This window comes from Gossypium hirsutum, chromosome D04 (genome assembly GCF_007990345.1).
Source record: "Gossypium hirsutum isolate 1008001.06 chromosome D04, Gossypium_hirsutum_v2.1, whole genome shotgun sequence".
Lineage (NCBI taxonomy): Eukaryota > Viridiplantae > Streptophyta > Magnoliopsida > Malvales > Malvaceae > Gossypium > Gossypium hirsutum.
In genome coordinates this window covers 46053029-46077242 of record NC_053440.1, presented here as the reverse complement: position 1 = coordinate 46077242, position 24214 = coordinate 46053029, and the positions used below count along the sequence as shown (strand labels likewise).

The 24214-nt window shown below is 33.6% G+C and overlaps 2 protein-coding genes across 22 annotated transcripts; one reads left to right on the top strand and one right to left on the bottom strand.

Annotated features, from left to right (window-relative positions):
- Positions 1–11983: 11983 nt before the first annotated feature.
- Positions 11984–22145, bottom strand: LOC107898410 (F-box/kelch-repeat protein At5g60570-like). Of its 4 annotated transcripts, none has more exons than XM_041090696.1 (3): positions 22083–22145; positions 21302–21395; positions 11984–12903 (listed from the first exon to the last, which is right to left on the bottom strand). In XM_041090696.1, exons 2-3 carry the CDS (start codon positions 21361–21363, stop codon positions 12261–12263), a joined length of 705 nt encoding a protein of 234 aa, XP_040946630.1. In that variant the 5' UTR covers positions 21364–21395; positions 22083–22145; the 3' UTR covers positions 11984–12260. The 4 variants fall into 4 exon arrangements, with proteins under 4 accessions (XP_040946630.1, XP_040946632.1, XP_040946629.1 ...); XM_041090698.1 differs by having other exon boundaries at positions 11984–12900; XM_041090695.1 differs by lacking the exon at positions 22083–22145 and adding an exon at positions 21745–22076.
- On the top strand, positions 14856–20584 carry LOC107939656 (putative lysine-specific demethylase JMJ16). Of its 18 annotated transcripts, XR_005911854.1 has the most exons (12): positions 14856–15142; positions 15260–15740; positions 15823–15897; positions 15985–16145; positions 17350–17438; positions 17586–17664; positions 17828–17979; positions 18063–18169; positions 18593–19293; positions 19414–19491; positions 19944–20060; positions 20313–20584. XR_005911854.1 is itself a non-coding variant. In XM_041090700.1 (9 exons), the coding sequence occupies exons 1-5, from the start codon at positions 15106–15108 to the stop codon at positions 16864–16866; spliced, it is 678 nt and encodes a 225-aa protein (XP_040946634.1). In that variant the 5' UTR covers positions 14856–15105; the 3' UTR covers positions 16867–17438; positions 17586–17664; positions 17828–17979; positions 18063–18169; positions 20313–20584. The 18 variants fall into 18 exon arrangements, 1 of the variants encoding a protein (XP_040946634.1); XR_005911851.1 differs by having other exon boundaries at positions 15260–15363; positions 15525–16145; XR_005911850.1 differs by having other exon boundaries at positions 15260–15581; positions 15823–16145.
- Positions 22146–24214: the final 2069 nt, after the last annotated feature.

The window sequence follows — 24214 nt, the reverse complement described above, 5'->3', positions numbered from 1 at the left end:
TGTTCTAAAAGGAACACGCTATCTACCGATAACATCGGTTGTGCGAGAGACATATTTTCGTTTGGCGGCGCTATTTCCAAAGCGAGCAATGAGTTATGCAGGCCAGATGTAGGGAGGCCATGTATGGTGCAGTAAGGTAGTACAAGAAATTAACAAGGCCAAGGCGTGAGAGAACACCATGCAGACAGTGTGTCACGATCGAGACAATTTATGGTTTCACGTGACAGAGTTTGACAGACCGCACCAAGGTGTTATTGGCGGGCAATATCGTGTACACTTGCGAAACAAGACTTGCGACTGTGGGATGTTTGATGCATTTCGTTATCCATGCGCTCATATGGAGACACGTACAACGTCTGGATCCGTAAATTAGAAACAGAATCTCCGTCTGGATCCGATGAGCTATGTGGATGAAGTGTATAAATTAGAAAACATGTACAACGTCTGGAGACACGTTTTCCCACCGGCCTCAGATGAACGTAAGTGGCCGCCCGTATCTCTTGCTCCTCTTAGGCTGTTACTGGATAGAGAATTGCGTCGCAAACCAAAGGGTCGACCATGCTTGACTAGAATACGTAACAATATGGATATCCGAGAAACAGCCAGTTAACAAAAGTTGTGCGGATGGTGTAGGAATCCAGGTCATACAAGTCGATCATGCCCTAATCGCAATAGTTGAAAATAATTGTAAACAAATTATATTTTTTTCAATTATTAATTGATAGTTGTATTAATTGTTAGTAAAATTATCAAATTATATCAAATTATTAATTGTTAGTACCAGTCAAGGGTTAGGGTTAAGGTTAAGGGTTAGGGTTTAAGGTTTAGGGTTAAAAGGTTTTTAAGTTAAGTTAAGGGTTTAAGGTTTTTAAGTCAAGGGTTTAGGGTTTTTAAGTTAAGGGTTAGGGTTTAAGGTTTATGGTTTTTAAGTTAAGGGTTTAAGGTTTTGAAGTTAAGGGTTAGGGTTTAGGGTTTAGAATTTGTCAATTAAATTATGCATTTAATTATAATTTATAAATTTATAAATTTTTAATAAATTAGTTTAGGGTTTTTAAGTAATAACTCAAAAAAATTTCTATTTTATTACATCAAATAATATCAAAATATTCAAAATGTTTGTACAAATATATTAAAATACAAATAAATCTCCGTGCCTGCCGAATTCAGTGCCACATGGCGGCCGTCGACAGTTATGTGCTGGATTCCTCCTTTATCCAGCTTTCGGCGGCGGTTATGGTTCCTCCGATTGGGATTCTAGTTCCTCCGGTAGGGCATTTGGTTTCGAAGTTGGGACGATGAGCCACCTTGATAGAATAGTGAATGTGGAGGTGTTTACATCACCAACGGCGACGGTGTTTGAAACCCATACGGTGGTGGGGATTGTTAAAAAGAAGAGCTCCCCGATGGCCCCTCTTGCGATCCCTCATACCCCGCTGGCCTATACATCAGCGATCCACTCGGCATAACAGAAAATGGAGCTAAACCGGGCCATTGGCTCCAATCTGCCATAGGACTCGGAAAAGGAAACATATAAGGGTTAGGATACATAAAAGGGCTAAGAAACACACCTGACATCATCTGAAAAGGCTGCCGTGGGTATCGTCGGTTGAACTGCTGGGTCGAGTGACTGTGTCGGTGCTCTCGTTGGGCCTGATGATTGAATGGCCGCTAATGATGGGTCGAGTGAATGTCTGGGCCTTGTTGATAGGCCATCATTATCGTCCTTTCGTCTTGGATTTAAAGGCCCGCGTCTTTCCCTTTGGACACGTAATTGTCGCTGCCTCTCATCTGCCGATAGTTAATACGGCTTGCCATGAATCCTAAACCATGGCATGTATTCCGGCATGCACGCTAACTCCGGAACGATGATCGGTTTCATAGTAGGTATATACTCATATCGATCTTCCCACATTTCGATGTAGTTGGACTAGAATCTCAGCCAATCCATATGCAGTTGCCGTAGGTCGATTTTGTGCTGATCATCAAACACCTTAGGTGCCACAGAAATCGGTTGTCTACATTCAAATTGCCTTAACACTTTGTCTGACTGGTGCATCTCCACGGTCGCGTAGCTGATCAACGCGACTTTCGCGTACCAAGCGTTTGGATTTTGTAAGAACTCATCCGGAATTACTGCCCGAATTTTCGGATCCTCGTATGGTGTCCATTAAAACTATATGAACATGATAGAAATATTAGTTATATACATAATACTAAATACTAAATACCAATCGACTAGCGAATGATGGAAATATCAATTTTATTTAATACTTACATGTGCTTCTGACTGTTGGTCTAATAGAAGCTGTATATCTTCAAGAGAGGTAGGTAATCGAGCATGACTTGCCAGATGATTCCACCTAATTAAATAAATTTTTAGCATACTATTATTTTTAAAAATCTACATAATAATTGTAAAATCTAATATAAAATTTACCTCGTTATGAGTGAGAATGTATATGGGTGGTCCACTCGATGACGTAGAAATAGAAAGCGAAACCGTGCCCATGACTGCAGTAGTGGCAGGCAGCCTCCAATTTTTCTTTACTCGGTCACGTCGCCCCACACATCTCCCGATATAATGTTGCCAAGACGACAGACCCCCAACTCAATTCACCAGCTGCTCTAAAATCAACGAGTTTCAGCAGCCATCTTAGATGTACGTGGCTCCATGACAAGTCCGGCATCAGATAACCTTCAATTATCTAAAGAATGTATGCCCGAGCATATCGAATTCTTTCTACTTCGGTTGAATCATCATCCGGATCCGGGAATGTATCTCGTAACCAGCCCATCTCGATCCGATCTCCGTTAATTTTCTCTGGAATAGCGCCTAAAAGCTTGTAGCACACCGTTCCCCAATCGCCAGATTGAACAGACCCGGTGACTGGGTACCCGTCCACCGGTAATCCCAATTGCAGACTGACATCTTTCAAAGTGATAGTGCACTCTCCACATGGAAGATGAAATGTGTGCGTCTCAGGTCTCCACCTTTCGATCAACGCACTGATAAGTTTCGGGTCCAACTTGCATCCCCGGCCTACCGTCGCCACGTGCCAAAAACCCGCTTCCCGCAGGTAGTTCTCTACCAACGGTGATGGAGGAGCATGCATATTCCGGATATAGCATTCCAATATCCGATCTACAGACTTTTATAACAAATAATAAATTAATAATTATCTAAAAATGCATAAATAAAAAAAATCTTAAATAATATTTAAAAATTAAATTTAACACTTACCATTTTCATTTGTTCGACAGATATGTGCTGATTATCAAGACGAGTCAGTTCTCCGGCCATTGATTTAATAATAAAGACAAATTTTTACGATTTAAAAAAAATTTTAAAAAAATATTTTTTAAAAAAAAATTATTTTAAAATAGGGATTTAAGAGAAATTTAAGAGGAAATTGAGAGCAAATTGAGATTAAATATGGATTTGAGAGAAATTTGGAAGGAAATTGAGAGCAAATTGAGAGGAAATTTGAGAGAGGATTAGTTTGTGAAAAAAATTAAAGGTTGGGGTGTATTTATAGATTTTTTGTTTACCGTTGGGGGGGCAACGGTCAAAAAATGACCGTTGCACTGTTCACGTGTGGGGAAATCGTGTCCCCAGGGGCGCGCTATGTGGCAACAAATCGCGTCCACGTCAACACGCTTTGCTAATGTGGCAATAAATCGTGCTTACACGGACGCGATTTGTGTCCACGTCAACAAAGCGTGCTGACGCGGACGCGATTTGCTGACACGACCTATGACTTCGCGCTGACGTGGACACGATTTGAGGGAAAAGGGCCTATTCCGGTAAATAATAAAATACTTGGCCTATTTCGGTAAATTTTAAAAAAATTAGGCTTTTAATGATAAATTGCCTTTTAGACCCTATAATAGGGTTTTTTTGGATGGCCACAGGAGAATCCACTGTAACAAAACCCATTGCCACGTCCGTAACCACCAATGAGTTGTAAAAGAATGCTTTAAAAAAGAAACAATAAAGGGAATACTAGAGAGGATTATGATGAATAAAATGCGAGATTTGTTTTTATAAGAAACTCTGCTTTATTATCAATTGCATTTCACAAAATTTTTACTTTTTTTTAATAATGGAAGAAGACAACCAACTGCCTTTAAATCAAATAAATCTTACATTTGATGCACCAAGTTTATCTTCTAACAATAATTTCCTAACAGGAAAGCTATGGAACTAAAAAAAGAGTAAATTCAACGTAATTAATTGAGTAAATTCAACGTCATTAATTGAGCCTGATTTAGCAAACCAATCTGTTACCATATTCTTGTAGCTTGACTTATTGTAACTTTCTTCTGAACTCATTAATCCTTCGTATAATTGTCATTGAAGGAATATTCACAAAATTTCCCAATATCATCTCAATTGCATCCAAAGAGTCACTTTCAACAATAACCTTACTATAGTTCCTTAATCAAGCCACTTCAAGTCCAACTAAAATAGCCCATAACTCAAACTTAAGAGCAAAGCCCCTTCCAATGTATTTCCTGAAACTTTCCAACCAATTCCCCGTGGAGTCGTGCACCACTCTACGAACCATCAATCATTGTCTGTTCATGCTTGAAAACCCATCAACATTGACCTTAACCCATCCCAGACTCGATGGACACCATTTTACCCTCCTACCTTGCTTCACTCTCAAGGACCTAGAATTCTTTAATGGCTCGCAGATATTAGAAACAAATCAATTTACCCTGCAAACAATCTCTTCAGGCCTATTTGCTACTTGTTGGAAGATAAAACTATTCCTATTTTTCCACAGCAACCAACACAAGATAGCAAAAAATCACACATGAGCATCATTTCCACCAAAATCACTATTCAAATTGACAACTACTTAGTCCAAAAGATCTAAACTAAAGAAGTGAGACAAAGAATTTGAGGATATCACATTTTTCCATACCTTAGTCGCAGTAGTGAAATCACACAAAACATGAATAATTATTTCCTGATTATCCACGCACAGGGTGTAGCCCATTGTGGGAGACATATTCCTCCTATTCCTTTCAAAATTTGTTAAGAGCTTCTTGCGTAAACTAGCCAAAGAAAATGCTTGATTCTTGGTGGCAAATTGGTCTTCCAAATTCCACTCCAAATATTATCCCTTGCTCGTCATCCATCTGTACTAAACTATTATACGTTGCTTTGACAGAGAACTTCCCAGTTCTATGTGGTTGCCAAAAATAATTATCCCTCCTTGCCATATCACAAGGGAGAGGGCATACTGCTATATATTCCAAGACATTTCTACATTAACAATCTGCATTAAGCATCTTCTATATTCAAGCTGAACAACATGTGATTATGAATCGCCCCCAATTTAGGAATCTAAATGTTATCAAGAAAATACACATCTTTCCCATTGCCTATGCTCCAAGAAATATTATGCCTAAACTGTTCCCAAATATTTGATAAAGAACGCCATACATAAGAACAACAAGGTCGATAAATAGATTTAGGACATTGGTCTATTACCTTATACATATACTGCAGCAGACAAACCCAAGGAGCATCCACATTGTTCGTGAACTGAAAATCTACCTTCATAAGAAAAGAGCGATTTTTGGGGACCAATCTTCTGAAACCAAAACTCCCATGCTTCATAGGTTAGCAGCATGTATCCCACTTAACTAAATGCACTTTCCTAGAGTCTCTCGTAGAACCCCAAACAAAGTTCCTAACAATTTGTTCAACCTTTTCATATACTCCTAAATGAATCATGGTCAATTACATAAAGTAACTTGAGATAGCCAACAACACTAACTTAGCCAAAGTAACTCTACTAGCCATAGATAGGAGTTTAGCATCAAACCTATTGAACCTCTTCTGCACCTTATTTATAACAAATTGAAACGTACTCCTAGTGACTCTTTTGTGGAACAACGGTATTCCCAAGTAGATCCCCAAGTCCTCCACCTCTTGAAAACCCAAATCTTCACTAAGCATCTCCCTAACCAATTCATCAGCGATAGCTAAAAAATATATTTTTGATTTCTCTGCATTCATTTTATGAATCGAGTACAATAGAATTGTCAAAGGACTGACCTCATAGACTAAGCAATTTTCTTACTTGCTTCTCCAAACAAAACCAGGTCATCCGTAAAAAAAAGATATGAAAGAGGAGGCCCTCCCATCCCTAGTCGAACAGGCTTTCATGTAGACTCCGTAACTGCCAAATTAATTGTCTGACCAAGCTTCTCCATTGTTAAAACAAAAAGATATGGAGAAATAGGATCACTTTGTCTTACTCATCTGTGAAGCACTCATTCCACAAAAATTGCATGAAAGCAGAAGTGACACATTGCATAATGGCGCGAACTAACCTCTTAGGAAGTTGGGCATTTAAGAGTGTCTCCTCAATAAATTCCCATCTTAGTCCATCATAAGTCTTCTCCATATCAAATTTGACTGCCATCCAACCTTTATTCCCTTTTTTGTATTGCCTCAAATGTATAACCTCTTGAGCAATAATCGTGTTATCCATTATGTATCTCCCCCAGCAAAGCTAGTTTGATTAGTTGCAATAATGGACAACATAATAGGCTTGAGGCGGTTCACAATTACCTTTGTAAGGACCTTATAGGGCACTGTACATAAGCTTAAGGGTCGGATCTGTGAGATAAGTTTCGGAAAGCTTACTTTGGGAATTAGAACAATCAATGTCTTGTTAAAAAAGGATTCAATACTACGTTATTCAAAAACCTTTCTAATTATGTTCACAAGTTGATTCATAATATTCCTCTCAAGGGCTCTTTGAATGCCATCAAGTCTATTCATAATATTCCTCTTCCTCTTCAAAACATTCTTGTTCCATATTTTTGCTGCCACAGTTAACTTCTTAACTGACTCTTCTAAAGAGCTTCCACTATCCCAATTCTCATTGATTATAGAGCTAAAATTACTATGAGACAACTAACCACTTAAAAACTAGAAAAGACGAAGAGATTCTGTTCTCACCTTATTTCCAAACGAAATCGAGAGCGAGTGATGGTCAGATTTGATTCTCAACATATGAAATACAGTAGTATTAGGAAACATTAGTTCCCAGTGAGAATTACATAATGCTCTGTCAAGACGTTCGAATATGGTCCCTCTATTCCAATTGAACCTGGGACCTTTAAATCCAAGGTCTTTCAACCCACAAATCTGACAAATCTATTGGAAAACTAGACAACTAGAAGCAACCCTTTTCAAACCACTTTTCTTCTCATCCTCGTAAAGTAAAGCATTAAAATCCCCAACAACCAATCATAGGAGTTGCATACTTTTTGCAATATAACTTAGGCCATACCATAATTCCTTCATTAGTATTCTACGATGACTCCTATAAACACCTGTAAAGAACATCCAATCCATAGCATCATCAAACTTAATTTCATGTGAATGAACTACATATGATTAATCATAACCTCCACACGGATGTTATCCTTCTAAAGAATCCAAATCCCACCTGAAAACCCCATTGTTTCCACTTGATGTGAATAAGGTAGACCAATACTTCTAATCGCTTTATTTGTTTTAATGCCACTAATTTAGGTTTCCATCAACACAACAACTTGAAGATTTAACTCACGTAAATATTCATTCATAATTCTACCAAAATTAGGATTCCCAGCACCTTGGCATTTCCATACAAAAATTCTCGACATCATAAAGAACATAAATTAAATCGGGCAAACCTTGGAGAAGTCCATCACTCATCTGATGAATATTCTATGAGTGTCGCGTCGTTTTCGCCCCATGGACCAAACTCGTCGATCTACCCAGTTGCTATCCACTATCGGCCTACTTTAGCACCACCAGATTAATGCTTTCCTCTCGCGTGCCCGCAGCTCTCCCCTCCACCTTCAGATGGTCCAACATTCCTTGAATAACTTGTTGAACAGGGACCATGCCATCCAAGCCACCAAAGTTATCCCCGTGGCCTAGTCGCAATGCTCAGGGTGTTGTTACTTCTCTTTTCCTTCAAAAATGGAGGGAGTGTCAAATGAGGAATTAGATTAGCGATACCCAAATTATCCTCCATTAGAGAAGAGAAGCCAAATGTAGCATTCGGATTCTAATTCTCTTTGAAGTTATGGACTGAATGAAATTTTTGATAAAAAATTCCTTGATTACCATTAACACTAAAATTAGGTATCCCATACCCCACTTTTGGACCAATTTCTCCATTACCACTGCCCTATTTCTCCACTTTAGGCTCATTTATAGTCTGCTTAGTACCCTGCCCTTTAACACCCACAACCCATTTTTTATGGCCTTTGCCTTTACTGACTTTTCCTTTAATACCCCCATCCAGCTTTCTTCCATTCGTTACTTTTATAATAGATTCTATAATACTTTCCTGGCCCTCACTTGATAATTCAACAGATAATGTAGCTCATTGTTCCTTCTGTTTTTTGAAATTAAATATACTCGTGCCATTCTCGTTGCTATTAGCTTGTGGAACTCCAATTTTGGAAAGAATATTGAACCGAGATCTAGAAAGATTGTTCTCTTTTTCACCCTCCAGTCCATCAATGTTCCTTTGGCTTTGTCTAAGATTCTGGTGATCCACAATCATCCACTCACCAAACCTTCATTCTCAACCCTTTCTTATATTGATCCAGGGCTTTTTTATTGATCCAATCCAACAGGTTCCTCAGCATCCACCGATCCATTCTCCAAATTATTCACTTTCTGGAATTGGGGACAGTCTCATTTCAAATGCCCAAGGGAGCCACAACTGAAACAAACCGTTGAAAGGGATTCATACTCCACTTTGTAAATGTGGCTAGCGATTCTAATTCTGGATACAAGAGGCTTCCTCAAATCTACCTGAACTGCAAATCTGGCAAATTGACCCCTAGCTCTTTCATCTTTCTTTAAATCAATTTTGCTTACATTCCCCACCATTTCATCGATAGCTTGGAAAATACTTCTCTTATACAATGATCCTGATAAACCCAAAATGTGAACCCATGCAACAACACTATGGGGAAACGACTTTAATGGAGAAAACTGATTCGTCCAAGGTTGAACCATCATATATTTCCCATAAATCACCTGTTGCGCGGAAGCGTGTGAAAGAGTAAAATTATTGTACTAAAAAATCACACTAAGTTCAATTCCCAGGAAAGAGAGGTGAATCACGAGGATCACTTAAGTACCAAGTCTTTCCTAGCCAGAATATCCCTCTATCGTAATTTAATAGCACAATAAATCACTACAATCACACTCACAAAATATGAACATTAAATAGTAAAGAACACCAAATGTAACGAGGTTCGGCAAATCTTGCCTACGTCCTCGGGCACTACCAAATATATTTCACTCCAAAATACAAGTGAAACTTTACAAATAGGGAGAGAGAACAATGCCTTAAGTAGAGAATGGCAAATGTGGGATGATGAGAATGAGCAATGGTTGGCCTATTTATAGTTGAGATTCAAGGGCCACCTTGCAAAGTCCCTATTCACTTAGGGACCAAAAATTGCTATTATCCCATGCCCAACACTAAATAAATATTTGGTGCCCATAACTTTGACCTTTCCAAGGTATGGGTAGGTATGGGAAAGGTATGGGCAAGGTATGGGATATATTCTAATATCACCCATGGACCATTTGAGAGAATGTTGCTATAATCCAAATACGATTCAAACTTTGCTGGAAAATAGTCATTTTTAATATCCATAAGCTGGAAGTGCATAGATGGTTTCCACAACTAACAAACTTTGTTCCATGAGGCATTGTACCCTATCTTCCTCCCTAAAAGTTTGATGAACACAAGTTTTGACATGCTCTCCTCAATTATTGAATAGGCTCTGTCAGAAAAATCAATAGAGGGAACACCATCAATAACCTCATTAAGTATATCACCATCTAGTAAATCAATACCATCCTCTTCCCATTTATTCTCCAGAGAATTATTCAACGGATTTGAATTCATCACCAAAGGCTCTATTTGCTCGTTCCCTCCTCCGTCATCAGGAGGGTCCTCTTCTCTCTACCTCACTTTTTTAACCGCCCGCGAAGGAAATCCCCTGGTCTCTTCGCTTTTACCACTCATAATCATTAAAATTGTTAATACTTTTGTGTACTCTTTTGCACAAAATTTTTACTTTAATGGCCTTTTATAGGCTTTTAGTTAAAAATTCTTTTTTCATAAATTATCATTCATGTATATCATAATGTAAAGGATTTTAAATCTGAAATGATACATAAAGTACCTCTAAAGCTCCTGTTGTTTTTTCAATGTCATTGTGATCATTAAACTTACATTTATGTCTGTTTTGAGTATTTCATTCAAAAATGGGAGGACTTGACTTGTACCTTAAGTTTATGCAACCTTGTTAGCTTCTGCCTTGGATATTTTAGTTACAATGCATGGATTAAAGTTTGCGTGCTGCAAAAATTGTGATCACCAAACATCTAGGCCATTGAATGATCATGCATAGGTGTTATTTTCTAAACTTGCTCGACAAGTTTTAGGTTTAGGTTGAGTTTAGCTCATGATCTTTCTAATTAGGGCTTAGGTGAGGACTTGTTGTAATTTCATTAAAATAATAAAAATGGTTAATTATATAAAACTGATAGCACACTTAAAATAATTTAATATAAATTAAGTCGCTCGTAAGCAAGTAATTTAAAAAGTAAAAGAATTGAATCAAATTATATTTCTTTAACCTGCAGCATTCTCAAATTTTAGTTGGAAATTTTTATCTACTTATTTAACCTTTACATAATTTCACTACATTAAACATTTTAATTTTAATTTTAAAATTAAAAAACCTATATATCAAATTTAAATTTGGAGAAACAAAATATTATTTATGCTTAAAGATATATATATACCTTATAAAAGAATTACATGTATATCACTAAAGCTATCCTTAGGCCGAGGCTCAATTCCAAAAAGAATTTCATGCCCAGGCTCTCGACTCATTCAAAAACTAATAAAATACTTAAATATATATATTTTTAATTGATATTTTATGTATTTTATAATTAAATTTAAATTTAAAAATATTTTTTATTATTTAAATTGAATTTGTGTCGGGCCAAGCCAATTCAAAATACAAAAATCCTTATCCAATCTCGGTCCAAGTTAATCCGGGTGGACTACCCGACCCTTGAACAAATCTATATATCAACATTGCAAGGATAACAATTTAACATCATATTACTTTAATTGAGTTTAGCTATAAATTTTAATATACAAATTATTATAGTATAGTATAGTATAGTATACATCCAACATATTCATAGTATTTATGTACTTTATATTATTATTTTATGTTATACTATATTATATACTGTAATTTAACGTGTAAGTGGCTATTTTATACTATAATATAATGTGCATGAATTATTCTTCGATTAACTTTTAAACTAACAAAAATATTATATATTATTTATTATATTACTATATTCGCATTTAAATTATTTGATTGTTTAGAGGAACCTTTACTTTTATTATTAAGTTTTGAATAATAGAAAAACATTTTTCAAAATTCATAAATTTTAAATCCTAAACCTTTAGTTTAGAGGTAGAGCAAAAGTCGAATAAAATCAACTTAATCATCTAAACTAAGGGTCCGTTTAATTGCCAGTAAAATATTTTCCGTAAAATGATTTCTGGAAAATGTTTTACTTTTCTGTAAAATGATTTACTGGAAAATATTTTCTGGTGTTTGATTGAATCTGTGTAAAATATTTTTTGCTGTTTGGCAGATTTCCTGAAAATATTTTCCGGAAAAGTTGTTTTTACATATATTAATATATATTAATAAATTTTTATATTTTAAATTGTTTTTACATATATTGCAATGACTTATTTATAAATAAATAAATCAAATTAAATATATAATAATATTCAATTATTAAAATATAAAAGCATTGCAAACTACTTCTGAAATTTACTAATTAGTAGTGAATCAATTGTAGTGATCTCCTGATGAAATTACGTTTAGCATAAAAGCAATTACGAGAAATGAATTCAATGCCAAAGTACAAGATAAATGGAACCAGTCATTACTTGGTATGAGGTTAATGCTTGCAATAGAGGGATCAACACAATCAGTTGGCAACTTTAAGAAATTGATTCGAGGTCAATTATTCTTCTGAATCATAAAATGGGAAAAAGAACAATAAAATTAATGATACTGAGACAATAAAAATTATAACAGATAGAGGATCGTTGATCTTGGTCTTCTAGATGTCGATGTTTGCACCAAAGATGTGGCAACTCTCATTAACAGCCCATTAGCGCACAATAATACACAAAAGCACATGCCCATGCCTTGACAACAAGCACATTCCACTCTTGTCCATCCCTGTTTCCCTCCTCTGGATTCCAAGAATGCAGAACAATTACTCCATCATCATGCCCTCCATGACCTCTAGCTCCTATTACTAGTAAACTGTTTCCGCATGCTTTAAATGCCAGCCCCCAACCGTAGGAAGAGTCCGCCCTCATAGGGAGTCTCTTCACAACACTCCATGAGTTATTAACCTTATCATATTTCTTAACTTCATTAGTTGCTTGATCAGCAGAGTAAAGCTGATTATTTACAACAGCAACTAAAGGAGGTGAACGCATAGCAGGATGAAACATACCTGCATCGCAACCAAGGTACATATTTTCTATCCTCCTCCATGACCTTGTCTCAATATTGTACTCTTCACCACAAGTCAAACAAGCTGTATGACTTGACATGCCCCCAATCACATAAAACTTCCCATCCATAAAAAATCCCAAACATAGTTTACGCGGGAAGTTCATGTCGGGCAATGTTTGCCAAGTACCTACTTCAGAATTGTAGAGTTCAGCAGATTGTAGTACATTGCCATTCTTATCACTTCCCCCAGCAACAATGGCTATCTCCCCAAGGCTGCTAGAACCAAACAGAAAACGAGGCAAATTCATTAGGGGGCATTTAGAGCAATTGTGATTAACCAAACTCCATGAAAATGTTATAAATTCGCAGCAGCTCATGATTCTAGTAAACTAACTTGAGAACAATTCCAGAAAACTAACTTGGTGTTATATTGAGAGTCTAACTAGTAGGATAATGGTACATTCTCATTTAATGTTGAATGAATAATCATCATCATTTGGTGCTATCTGTCCCCATCTCTCTTTCATTCAAACATATAAATAGCTCACTTATTTCACTACACTAAAACAGGCTTTTAGCGGCATTTTTAGTGGCGTTTAGGTAAAAAACGCCGCTAAAAATCTAGCATTAGCAGCGCTTTACATAAAACGCCACTAATGCTCAGGGTTTTAGCGGCGTTTTTGGAAAGCGCTGCTAATGCTCTGGTCTTTAGCGGCGTTTTTGGAGAAGCGTCGCTAATGCTCTGGTCTTTAGCGGCGTTTTTGGAGAAGCGCCGCTAATGCTCTAGTCTTTAGCGGCATTTTTGGAAAAGCGCCACAAAAACATTTTATCTGTCTAATTACTATTTAATTTGTTTATTTATATTAATTAAAATTCAATTTATTTTTAATTTAATATTTGTTAAAAATGGATAAATTTGAAATAATGACACGTAGAAATAATTTGAAATAAAAAAATAGAAAAATATTTGTTAAAAATGAAAAATTAAAATGCTATTATTTAAAATAATTTTAAAGTTTTTTGGGTACATTACTGAGTGTTTTTTAATTTACATATTAAATAATTTCTTATATAATCGTAAAAGAGATAGTATTAATTTTAAAATATTGAATTAATTGTCTCTATAGTTTAAGGTTTTTTGTTTAGGGTATATGATTTAGAGTTTAAGGTTTAGGAGTTACTATTTTAAGGTTTATGGATTATGAGTTTAGGGGTTATGGTTTATAGTTTATGGTTTAAGATTTAGGGTTTAAGGGTTACGGTTTATGGTTTAAGGGTATAGATTAAGGGTTGGGGTTTAAGGTTTAGGGGTTAAGGGTTAGGGGGTTGAGGGTTAAGAGTTAGGGGTTTCAGATTTAGGGTTTAGATTAATTAGTTTTTTAATTTATATATTAAATAATTTCTTATATAATTGTAAAAGAGATAATATTAAATTGATATATTAAAATTATGATTATAGTTTAAATTATTTATAAATAATTTATATATTAAATAATTTAATATATTAAAATAATGATTATAGTGTTCTTGGTACATGACTGATTGTTTTTTAATTTATATAATCGTAAGATAGATAGTATTAATTTTAAAATATTGAATTAATTATGATTATAGTTTAGGGTATATGGTTTAGGGTTTAAAGTTTAAGAGTTACTATTTTAAGGTTTATGGATTATGGGTTTAGGAATTACGGTTTATGGTTTATTGTTTAAGGGTTGGGATTTAAAGTTTAGAGGTTAGAGGTTTAGGATTTTAGAGTTATATTTTATGATTTATGGTTTAGGGGATAAGGGTTTAGGGTTTAGATTAATTAGTATGTTTTAATTTATATATTAAATAATTTCTTATATAATTGTGAAAGATATAATATTAATTTTAATATATTAAAATTATGATTATAGTTTAAATTATTTAAGAGATAATCGATAAACTTTATATATATTAAATGGTTTAGGATTTAAGGTTTATTTGAGATTTGTTAAATGAAAAATTTTTATACAATCAATTAATGCTTTTATTTTAAAAAAATTTTAATCTAAACCATTTGATATATTTAAATATTAGATTTTAAAAAAATTAATAAATAAAAAAATCACTTAATTAATAATTTTTAACAAATAAAATAAAAAAATTTTAACAAAGCAAAACGACAAAAAAAAGCAGTAACGGCGCTTTTTATAAAAACGCCACAAAATTCATTTTACTTGAAAGAATTCGCACTGATTTTTTCCCAAATTTCCCCCCTAAAACCCCTAACTTTATCATTCTTCTTCTTTCCTCTAGTACACGGGGCTTTGCACACGACGAACACCGTGAAACATCGACGGAGACGCTCCGCCATTAAATCCATGTTTGGCAAACATCGAGCTTCGATAATTTTCAAATCAAGGTTGCCATGTAAAAATACAACAGGATCCGAAGCATCTTCCCCCATTGAATCAAATCGAGAAATAAAGAAAAATTATTCAAAGACGGTCAATGAGAAAAATGAAGATGATAAATAGCAATGTAAAAGGTAGGCAAGGTAGGTTACAGCAGCTTGAAAATAAAATTGTTTTTGTTTTTAGTAATTAATTAGTGTTCATATTGGTGTTGGCAATAACCGGAGAATAACAAAGTCACTGCCGTGTAGGGACGTTGTTTTCGAAACATCAGAATCCCAGTTTGTTTTCTCCGACTAAAGCCAACGTCCATAACCAAAGGCTGTAACAGGGAGCGAAATTCCAGAAGTTTACGGTTTTGTTTCTTTTTGGCTAATGTGGTTCTGTTTATCATTCTTTGCCTTTGCCGGCTACTCTCTCAATTCTTCTTTATCATTCTTGTTTTGGGTTTTCATTTTTTTTTCTAAATGACTGACAGCTTCGATGCGCCATTTTTTTGAACTATTCTTTTTGCAGCGATTGGGTTTAATGTAGAGGCTCTACAATACAACAACATCAAGTTTCAAGTTTCAAGTACGGGAGCCATGAGTAGCTAGTTCTCTATTTCCTTACTTGGAGATTGTAGTTCTTAGAGGAAAGAAAGATTGAAAAAGCTGTTTGATATTTGTTCAATTTTGACAATTTTGATAAACTAGTTTTCTTATGTTGTTAGATTAGGCTCTGGCTTTTAAGGTGGGTCTCTTTTGTATTAATTTGTTATCTATTCCTCGTACAAAATTTAGTTTTTTGAATTGTCATCCATTGTCTTGTGTAGTAATACGGATAGGGATGGAACTTGTGAGAGTTTGTCTTGAAGAAAAGAATGATGATATTTCATCAGTTCCACCAGGTTTCGAGCCTCGTGCATTGTTTACCTTAAAGAGTGAGGCACAGGATACTAAAAGACATGAGCGTGATAATTTGATCTGTTGTTCAGCCTCTACTAGAGCCATTCTAGTTGAAAAGGGAACTGGGTTGGCCAATGATGAAAGTTCAAAGATTACAAGGTCAATGTCTATGAGGCGTCGACCTTGGATAAACTATGGTCAATATGATAACAGTTCACAAGATGAACCCGATCATGGAAAGCTCAATCAAGTTAGTTTCTTCTTTCCTTGTTAAGTTGTTTGTTTTATCATTGTATAGCTGCAGCGTCTTAAATGCATGAAATGACTTAGAAGTCCCTTATAGTTAAGGTTTTTTTGGTAGGATAACTTCATGTTTATTTTGTATTGTAGAGTTGCGTAATTCAGTGACTATAAAGCAGATTGACTATGCTTTCTAGAATGTATAATTGATATGATGTTTTACTTTATTAACCATTGTCTTCAAATGTTACTTCTGAAAAATTTACATGAAGTTGAACAAGAGAATAGGACAAGCAAGCAAAGTTTCCGATAATGAAGTGGAACTAGTGTTGAAACAGGTAACTGCAAGATGGCGTCCAGAAGAGGCATGTCGGCCAGATATTGAGGATGTACCTGTGTTCTACCCAACAGACGAGGTACTTAATGTTGCTTACAATATTTTGAGTTGTTTAATTTTCTTAATTTTTCGTGCCATGCTTGTTACTTTTGCTTGTAAAATCTAGAGTTCTACTTTATAGAATTGAAGTATCTTAACTGGTTTCATTTTGTTTCTCCAGGAGTTTGAAGATACTTTGAAGTATATAGCCAGCATACGACCAAGAGCAGAACAATATGGAATCTGTCGCATTGTTCCTCCATATTCTAAAATGAACAAAGAATATGATATGATACTTGTTAATGAAGAATCCTACTTATGGCATCATAGTGCTTGTGAATTACAGTGTTTATAGTGATTAACACTTTTTTGCTCCACTGTTTTATCAGCATGCTGATCGGTTCAGCATCTGCACATCTGCTTGTTTACTTTGCCTGGTACAATTGTCAGCAGTGTTGAGTGGTTTTTAGTTTCTTCATATAGAGAGTTGGCAATATTAGATGAAAAATAACTTAATCACAACATAAAATATGACACGACATTGAACAATAACATGAATATGACTCAATTACAAATTTATAGTAATATAAAATACCTTAAACAAGATTACGACACAGATACAAAATTTCCGGGTCTATATGTATAGAAAATTTTGCTTCAATTTGGGTCCGCGAAGAAATGAAATATATGCTTGAAGTAGAGGTCGTGAAGTACATATATTCCTGTAACTTGCTTCAATTTAATGGAGAAGGAATTCAATATCTCTAGTATTATGTTTCCTTTGATTTTGTATTTATCTATGCAGCATACTTATAATCTTTGACATTGCTTTTTATAGCTCAACTGCCGGGAACAACTCAAGATCACTTGCAAATATTTAACATAGAGATGAAAGCAAAAATGAAGTCACATCAGATGCCTGAACAGGTCAAATTCATTTGTTTTCTCAAATTTTCTTTGTAATGGTTCTATTACATTTTGCCATTAGCTTTTGGGCTCTCGACCTTTATTGTTTTTCCTTGATGGTAAACTTGATTGCATGAGCTTATCAAACCATCCTGGGTTCTTGTCCAGGTTGTATTTTGGAAATGGATTTCCCCAAAAATACTTGGCCTAGTCACACAAACTTCTATGTATCATTGGTCAATTGAAGGTAAGGTGCTATTTTACAAGTCCAGAAACTTTGTTTTATTCATTGTTGATTAATTCCTTTTGATGCTTGCATACATGTATGCACTCCTTTGTGTTTTATTCTATTTTTGTTCTTAGATCTATTAAATCTAACTTAATTTTCACGCATTCTGTTGTGCAAGTAGATCATTCTTCTCTTATGTAGAAGCCATTCATTAGTATATTTCAAGGCTACCAGATTCATTCCAGATAAAGTTTTCATGAAGTAAAAGAAATAGGCAGTTCTGAGAAGAAATTTGCTCGTAAACTCAGTGAGATCAACGTCGTTGACGAACAGGTATTTTGCCTCATTGAATCCCCATCTGGAAAAAAGCTTTTGTTTTTTTTATTCTTTTAAATTTTGTTGTTTTAAAATTGCAGGAACTTAGAGAAGCTTCAGCTAATATTGAACCAAAGCATCAAAACGACGTTGCAAATTTAATAAATAGTTACAAAAGTTTATACCCAAAATGGGTTTTTGATCTCAGGTAATTTAAAACTCTTATTTACTTAATGGTGTAATTTTGAATTTCATTGGAAACTTTAATTTGTTAGAATTTGATCCTCTTAATTTGCAAAAATTGGAAATTTGATCCTGTTTTTGGTGCATACATGCACTTGAACAGTTGGTTTTTGCTAATTTGTTTTGATCTGCGATAGTTTAAAACTCTTATTTATTTAATGGTGTAAGTCTGAATTTCATTGGAAACTTTAATTTGTTAGACTTCCATCCTCTTATTTTATAAACATTGAAAATTTCATTGGTAAATACATGAACTTGAACCATTGATTTTTGTTAATTTGTTGCATATAAATCGTTATAGAAATTGAAGATTTAGCCCTATTGCCGGTAAATATATGAACTATAAATCGTTAATTTTAATTTATTTACTAACCTTGTGTTCGATTAGGTGAGGAAACCAAGTAGTTCATTTACAAGGCGTGGTTCAATGTTATACACCAAGACCCTTTCAAGGGAATCCTTATCTGGAAATGCGAGATTGTAATATATATACATTTGTTTCAATTTATTCTGTTGAGTTTACTTGAAAATTTGTGGAATTATGTATTTCTTGCTTTATTTTTTTAATAGCTTATACTGTTAGTGAATTAGATAGATTTACTCCCTATTATACCTATATCTAAGTTGAAATTATATATGCCTTTGCATTTCAAATATGAAAAATTGGAAATTAGGCATAGCCTATTGAAATTGGTGTTTTGATATGAATGTGTTATGCTTTTGTTTGTGCAAATCTGTATCGTACCATGGTAGGATATTCAACATTTGAGTTTGTGTTGAACAAATATGCAATGGAAGTGTTTTGCAGGATTATCAAAGGAATTCTCACCAATAAGGTTTGTTTTACATGATTCTTTTATGTGCAATTGTTTTTACTATCAAATTCATGCTCATATTTTAGTTTAATAGCTTTTCATTTTTGAGATGGTTATAATGGGGGTTTTATTCTACCAATCAGTTGGTAGGTCTTTTTTTTGTCCTTTTTCATTTTCTGCTTTTTTTTTCTAGTTTTGTAATGGTGAATGCAGTATGGTTGATGGTTTTGCAGGGGAAGAAGTTCTATTAATGGGTATTTACAATTGAAGAGTGGTAAGGTTTGGAGCAAGTCATTTTACTAAGAGAGCAAGGGTTTTTATTATGAATTTATGATATATTTGTTTAGGTTTGTTGAAAAGAGTTTTAGATTCTAAAATCATGTTGTTATACCAGGATGGTAAGTCTCATGAAAGGAGTGGACAAGAGACAAATCAACAGATGTGAAATTATAAATACCAGCTTCAGCAAGAAGTAAGAGGACTCTAATTCTATTTCATTATTTGTTTTGGTGTATTTGTTCGAAAATCAGTTTCTCTAGAAAATTTTCCCTTTCTTATGTTTTTGTCCCCCCAAAATGATGGAGATTGCAAGAAGTAAGGGTTTTTGAACTCATTTTTAGTCTACGAATCTACATCACTCTCACTCCTCGTCTTTATAAATCTTAAGCTTATCGAGGGTTGATTTGATGTATTCTACTAGGAAGCAAAGAAGCATCGGCATAACAATAGACTTTTAAGGGAAGACATATGAAAACATGAAACAATTGTTTACTCGTTCAGAATTAACGGTTTTGCTAATGAATGACATGCCGTTATCATGATATACATGTTTTGATTTTCTTTTTTTTCTTACCGGTAACAGCTAGCTTTGTGCAGGATTTATATCTCATTCTCATGCAACATGCTACCACTTGGGTGATACAGGTTAAAAAGTTGCAGCAGCAGTTGCAGGAAGAGACCGATTTGCACTTAGCTCTAGCAAGTGCTGTTGAACATTGTGGTTCACCTTCTTCTAGTTCTCCAGGCAAGCTTCCAGATAAGGTCAGTCTCCTTCCGTGGGATTTCCGTTCTTTTTTTATGTTCTTTTCTCAATTTCTGAAACTTGGATTTCAGGCCCAGGAGATTTTAGATAGCATAGTTGTTCTCGAGATTACCGTAGCAAAGTTAGAGCAGGAATTTGTTTATAAATTTTCCCATCAAACATACCTTATTGAGGCACTTAAAATTTTTTATAGATTTCTAAAGAAATGTTCCTTATTTTTGGGTTTTTACTTGTTTTTTATTTGTTTACAGCAAGCATTACACCAGGGACTGTGTTGATTTTGTTGGCTGGAAGGTTTATGGGGAAGAGAGTTGTTTTCTTGAAGCAACTTACTTCTGGGCTCCTTTTGGTCACCGGTGGGCATTACATATTTTACTGCTATCCTTGTTTCGTCATTGATTTGCTTACTGCTTTAAAATATTGGATGTATGATATATGTTATTCAATTGCGAGCTGGATATATGAACATGTTTGTTAAAACCCTTGTTATTGATTTCTGCAGTATTACTTCCATAGTTTCTCACTTGGTTTATTTTCTAGAAGCATTATGCTGCTTTTATCTTATAGATAAGATTTGATGGTAGCAAACCAATTTAACATTTAATACGCCCGAGATTGAGTGATGCTATCTTGAAATTTAATGCTTCAGAAAAGGATAAACGTGGTGAAAAATATCGATTCACTATAAAATTGATTTGATTAAAAATATATTAATTTAAATAATATTTTTTTATTTATCCTTAAAAGTATATTTAAAGTTTAAATTTAACAAATAAAACATAATATAATATTTATTATAAAAAAATTTATTTGATTAAAATAATTTTTTTTAAATGTTATGTTTTTAGTGGCGTTTTTGTAAGAAGCGTCGCTAAAGGTTTGTTCTATAGTGGCGTTTGTGGTAAAAGTGCTGCTAAAGGTCTTTAGCTATAGCGGCGTTTGTGGGAAAAGCGCCGCTAAAGATCTTGATCTATAGCGGCGTTTCTCGTAAAAGTGTCGCTAAAGGTCATGGCCTTTAGTGGCGTTTGTTGGAGAAGCGCCGCTAAAGTCAGCGACGCTGTCATTAGCGGCATTTTTTGCGGCGCTTTGAGCGGCGCTTTTCAAAGCGCCGCAAATTCTTTTAGCGCCGCTAAAGGCCTAAAAAAGCGCCGCTAAAAGCCTATTTTGGTGTAGTGTTTTGATCCATGAATGAAATAAGCCTTGAAAAAAAATCAAATATCAAGAGGGGTAGGGAGCTTACAAAAGGCGATCAGAAACTTTCCATAGCCTTTCCTTTGATACGGAGGAAGGGTAAGGATACATGCCAAATTATATGATTCCTCTTAATGCTTTTCCTGCATGATTAGACACAAACTACTAACTAAGATATTTGTTTGTGTTAGGAAGTACAGTCTAAAACACAAGTATGAATGAAATGACAAAAAATGATCAGTAACAACAGAAAATTTTAGCAGACATGCTATGAAATGAATAAGCAATTGAAAGCCCCAAATACACGCATATAAACAATAAATTTTACTACTTGAAAGCTCATAATTTAAGGCTACAAAGGCAAGAATTGTTGTATCCACTCCATGCCACATTACTAAATTCCAATTACAAAATATCAGAATGACCACAAACATATAGACACTAGTTGTAAACCTCCACTGCATCAAGAAACAAAAACGCACTAAATGTTACCTTAGAAAAGTATCCAACCATATGGCAACCTCGATCATCACATTCACATAAAACATAAAACAGAAACAGATCAACATCATAATAAAGGGTCTTGTGGTCAAGGAATAACTTCGCCAAATAACAAAGATTCTGCCCATAAACTTTATTCTGGAATAAATCACAGCCCTTCCCTAATAAGTACAAAAATAAACAGCCCTTTCCCCACATCAATTTTTTCAAGAACAGTTTTTCAATATCTTAAGCAGTTTTTCAAGAACCAAAATGATGGCATACCTTAAGCAGTTTTTCAAGAACAAGAAGAAATGAAAATGATAAAGAAGATAAAGAAGATGTCATACCTTAAGCCAAGACCCTGCGAAGATTGAGATTTGAGTGAAACAAAACAGCAGCGTGTAATTTTCCTGAGAAGAGAAGATATGAGATGGACACAGCTAAGGAAAAATGGAAGATATTATAAAAGATGAAGAAAGGAAGAAGTAGAATGAGGAAAGTTACTTGGATGAAGAAGAAGAAGGAATGAAGAACGGAAGGAAGACGGAGAAAGTAACCTGGTGAGAGTTGAAAAATGTCTTACAAAAATAAAATCGGTAAGACATTTTCCGTATACTCATGCTCATTTTACCCGTGTTTTGGAGAATGTTTTCCTTCAGGAATTCATTTTCCAGCAAACAAACACCGGAAAATAAGGAAAATATTTTCCGAAAAACATTTTCAATTAAATTAATTTCAATTTTAGATTAGTTGGAGAGATTAATTAAAATATGTTACTTATTAAATTTATATATTTTATAAATATTTATGCCCCAAATATATTACAAGGAAGCCCAAAACCAAATAAATATAATACTCATTATTTAATATCCAAAATACATACATAACCCAAATCCATAAACATTAAATAATAAAATTTGTAAAATTAACCGAAATCCAATTAAAATTTATTAACGATAAAAATTTTAATATGTGAAAAGTATAAAAATTTAAATTATTAATTAATGTATTATATCATTATATCTTTTATACTATCATTAAATATAAATTTTGTAGATTTAAATAATAATAATTTTGAATATTTCTTATACATATATAATAATTTTATTTAAAATATTTTATATTCATAATTAAAATTTTAAAAAAATTGTTTCACTTTATAATTTAAATAAAATCTTATTATTAATAAATTTATAATATAATTATATAATATTTATAATTTCGAAACCATTTTTATTTTGAAAAACGGGATCGACTTTTAAAATGAAAATGGAGTCGCCACCAATCTTTTTTCGAGGTGTGATCGGGTCACCTTGAGATTAATCATTTTAATCAAACATTTTGATTTATTAAAATAATGATTTTGGTCTACAAAATTCGAGAAAACAGGCTCGGGAGTCGGTTACGCATGAGGAAGGATTAGCACCCTCTCATAACGCCCAAAAATTGGTACCTAATTGATTAATTAACATCCTAATGCCGAAAATTTAAAAAGATTTTAAAATATGATCCTCTTTAAAAACCTGAATAAATCGAATTTGATGTTAAGACCTCCTTGTCCCGAAGTAATAAGATGTCACATCCAGTAAGTTAGGATACGACATTTTAACCCTCGAAACTAAGTTTGTCTCATGCATTAAAGTTTAAAAAGGATATTCAATTATTTGGATAAAAAAATCGAAATCCAGTAAGTTAGGGCACGTTTTCTCAAAGCTCTAAAGTACCGAATATTGCCTTATTTTTAAAAGTTTTCTTTTTTAAAATTGGGGAAAATTGACGTAATATTAAAACGATGCGTAAAAACTTTGATAAAAAACGGCAATATGAAAATACAAATAAACAATTTATAAAACACATAATGACAATTATTTAAATGCTAGCATCAATAATCAAAGACCAATGAATTTAAAACAAAGACTATAATATATATATATAAGGCAAAATAATATGTAAACAAATTTAAAAATAATAAATTTGAAAATGAATAATAAGGGAAAAAGAAATTTGAAATCAATAAATAAATTATATATATAAAAAAGTAGGTAATATATGTATACGTTTGGAATAAATAATATATAAAAATGAAAATAGGTAATATATAAAGTAATAATATTTATAAATGAGTTTAAAAATAAATATTGTGTAATAAGGAATTTAGAACAAGTTATACACAAAACATCTTAAAAATAAATGGTATATAAAATAGATAGTATAAAAAAGTTTGCAATTGATAATATATGAAAAAAAAATTTAAAGCAAATAATCAAACAATTTAAAATGGATGATTTATAACACGAGTTTTTACAAAATAAACAACATGTGTGACATAATATTAAAAATAAATAAAGTATATAATTAATGGAAGAAAATAAAAGAATGATAAGAATGGTTAAATGAATGAACAATATGTAAATAAGAAAGTTGATGGATAAATAAACGAATAAAAATAAAAGAATGATTAATAATTAAACAATTAAAT

Bases quoted from the DNA above. Each gene is read 5' to 3' on its own strand.
- LOC107939656 (XM_041090700.1), top strand. From the start codon at position 15,106: ATGAGAAAAATGAAGATGATAAATAGCAATGTAAAAGGTAGGCAAG. The intron at 15,152-15,524 runs GTAGGTTACAGC...TTCTTTTTGCAG, and splicing joins CAATGTAAAAGGTAGGCAAG to CGATTGGGTTTAATGTAGAG. The intron at 15,582-15,822 runs GTACGGGAGCCA...TGTCTTGTGTAG, and splicing joins CATCAAGTTTCAAGTTTCAA to TAATACGGATAGGGATGGAA.
- LOC107898410 (XM_041090696.1), bottom strand. From the start codon at position 21,363: ATGTATCCTTACCCTTCCTCCGTATCAAAGGAAAGGCTATGGAAAGTT. The intron at 12,904-21,301 runs GTAAGCTCCCTA...GTTTGGTTCTAG, and splicing joins AAAGTTTCTGATCGCCTTTT to CAGCCTTGGGGAGATAGCCA.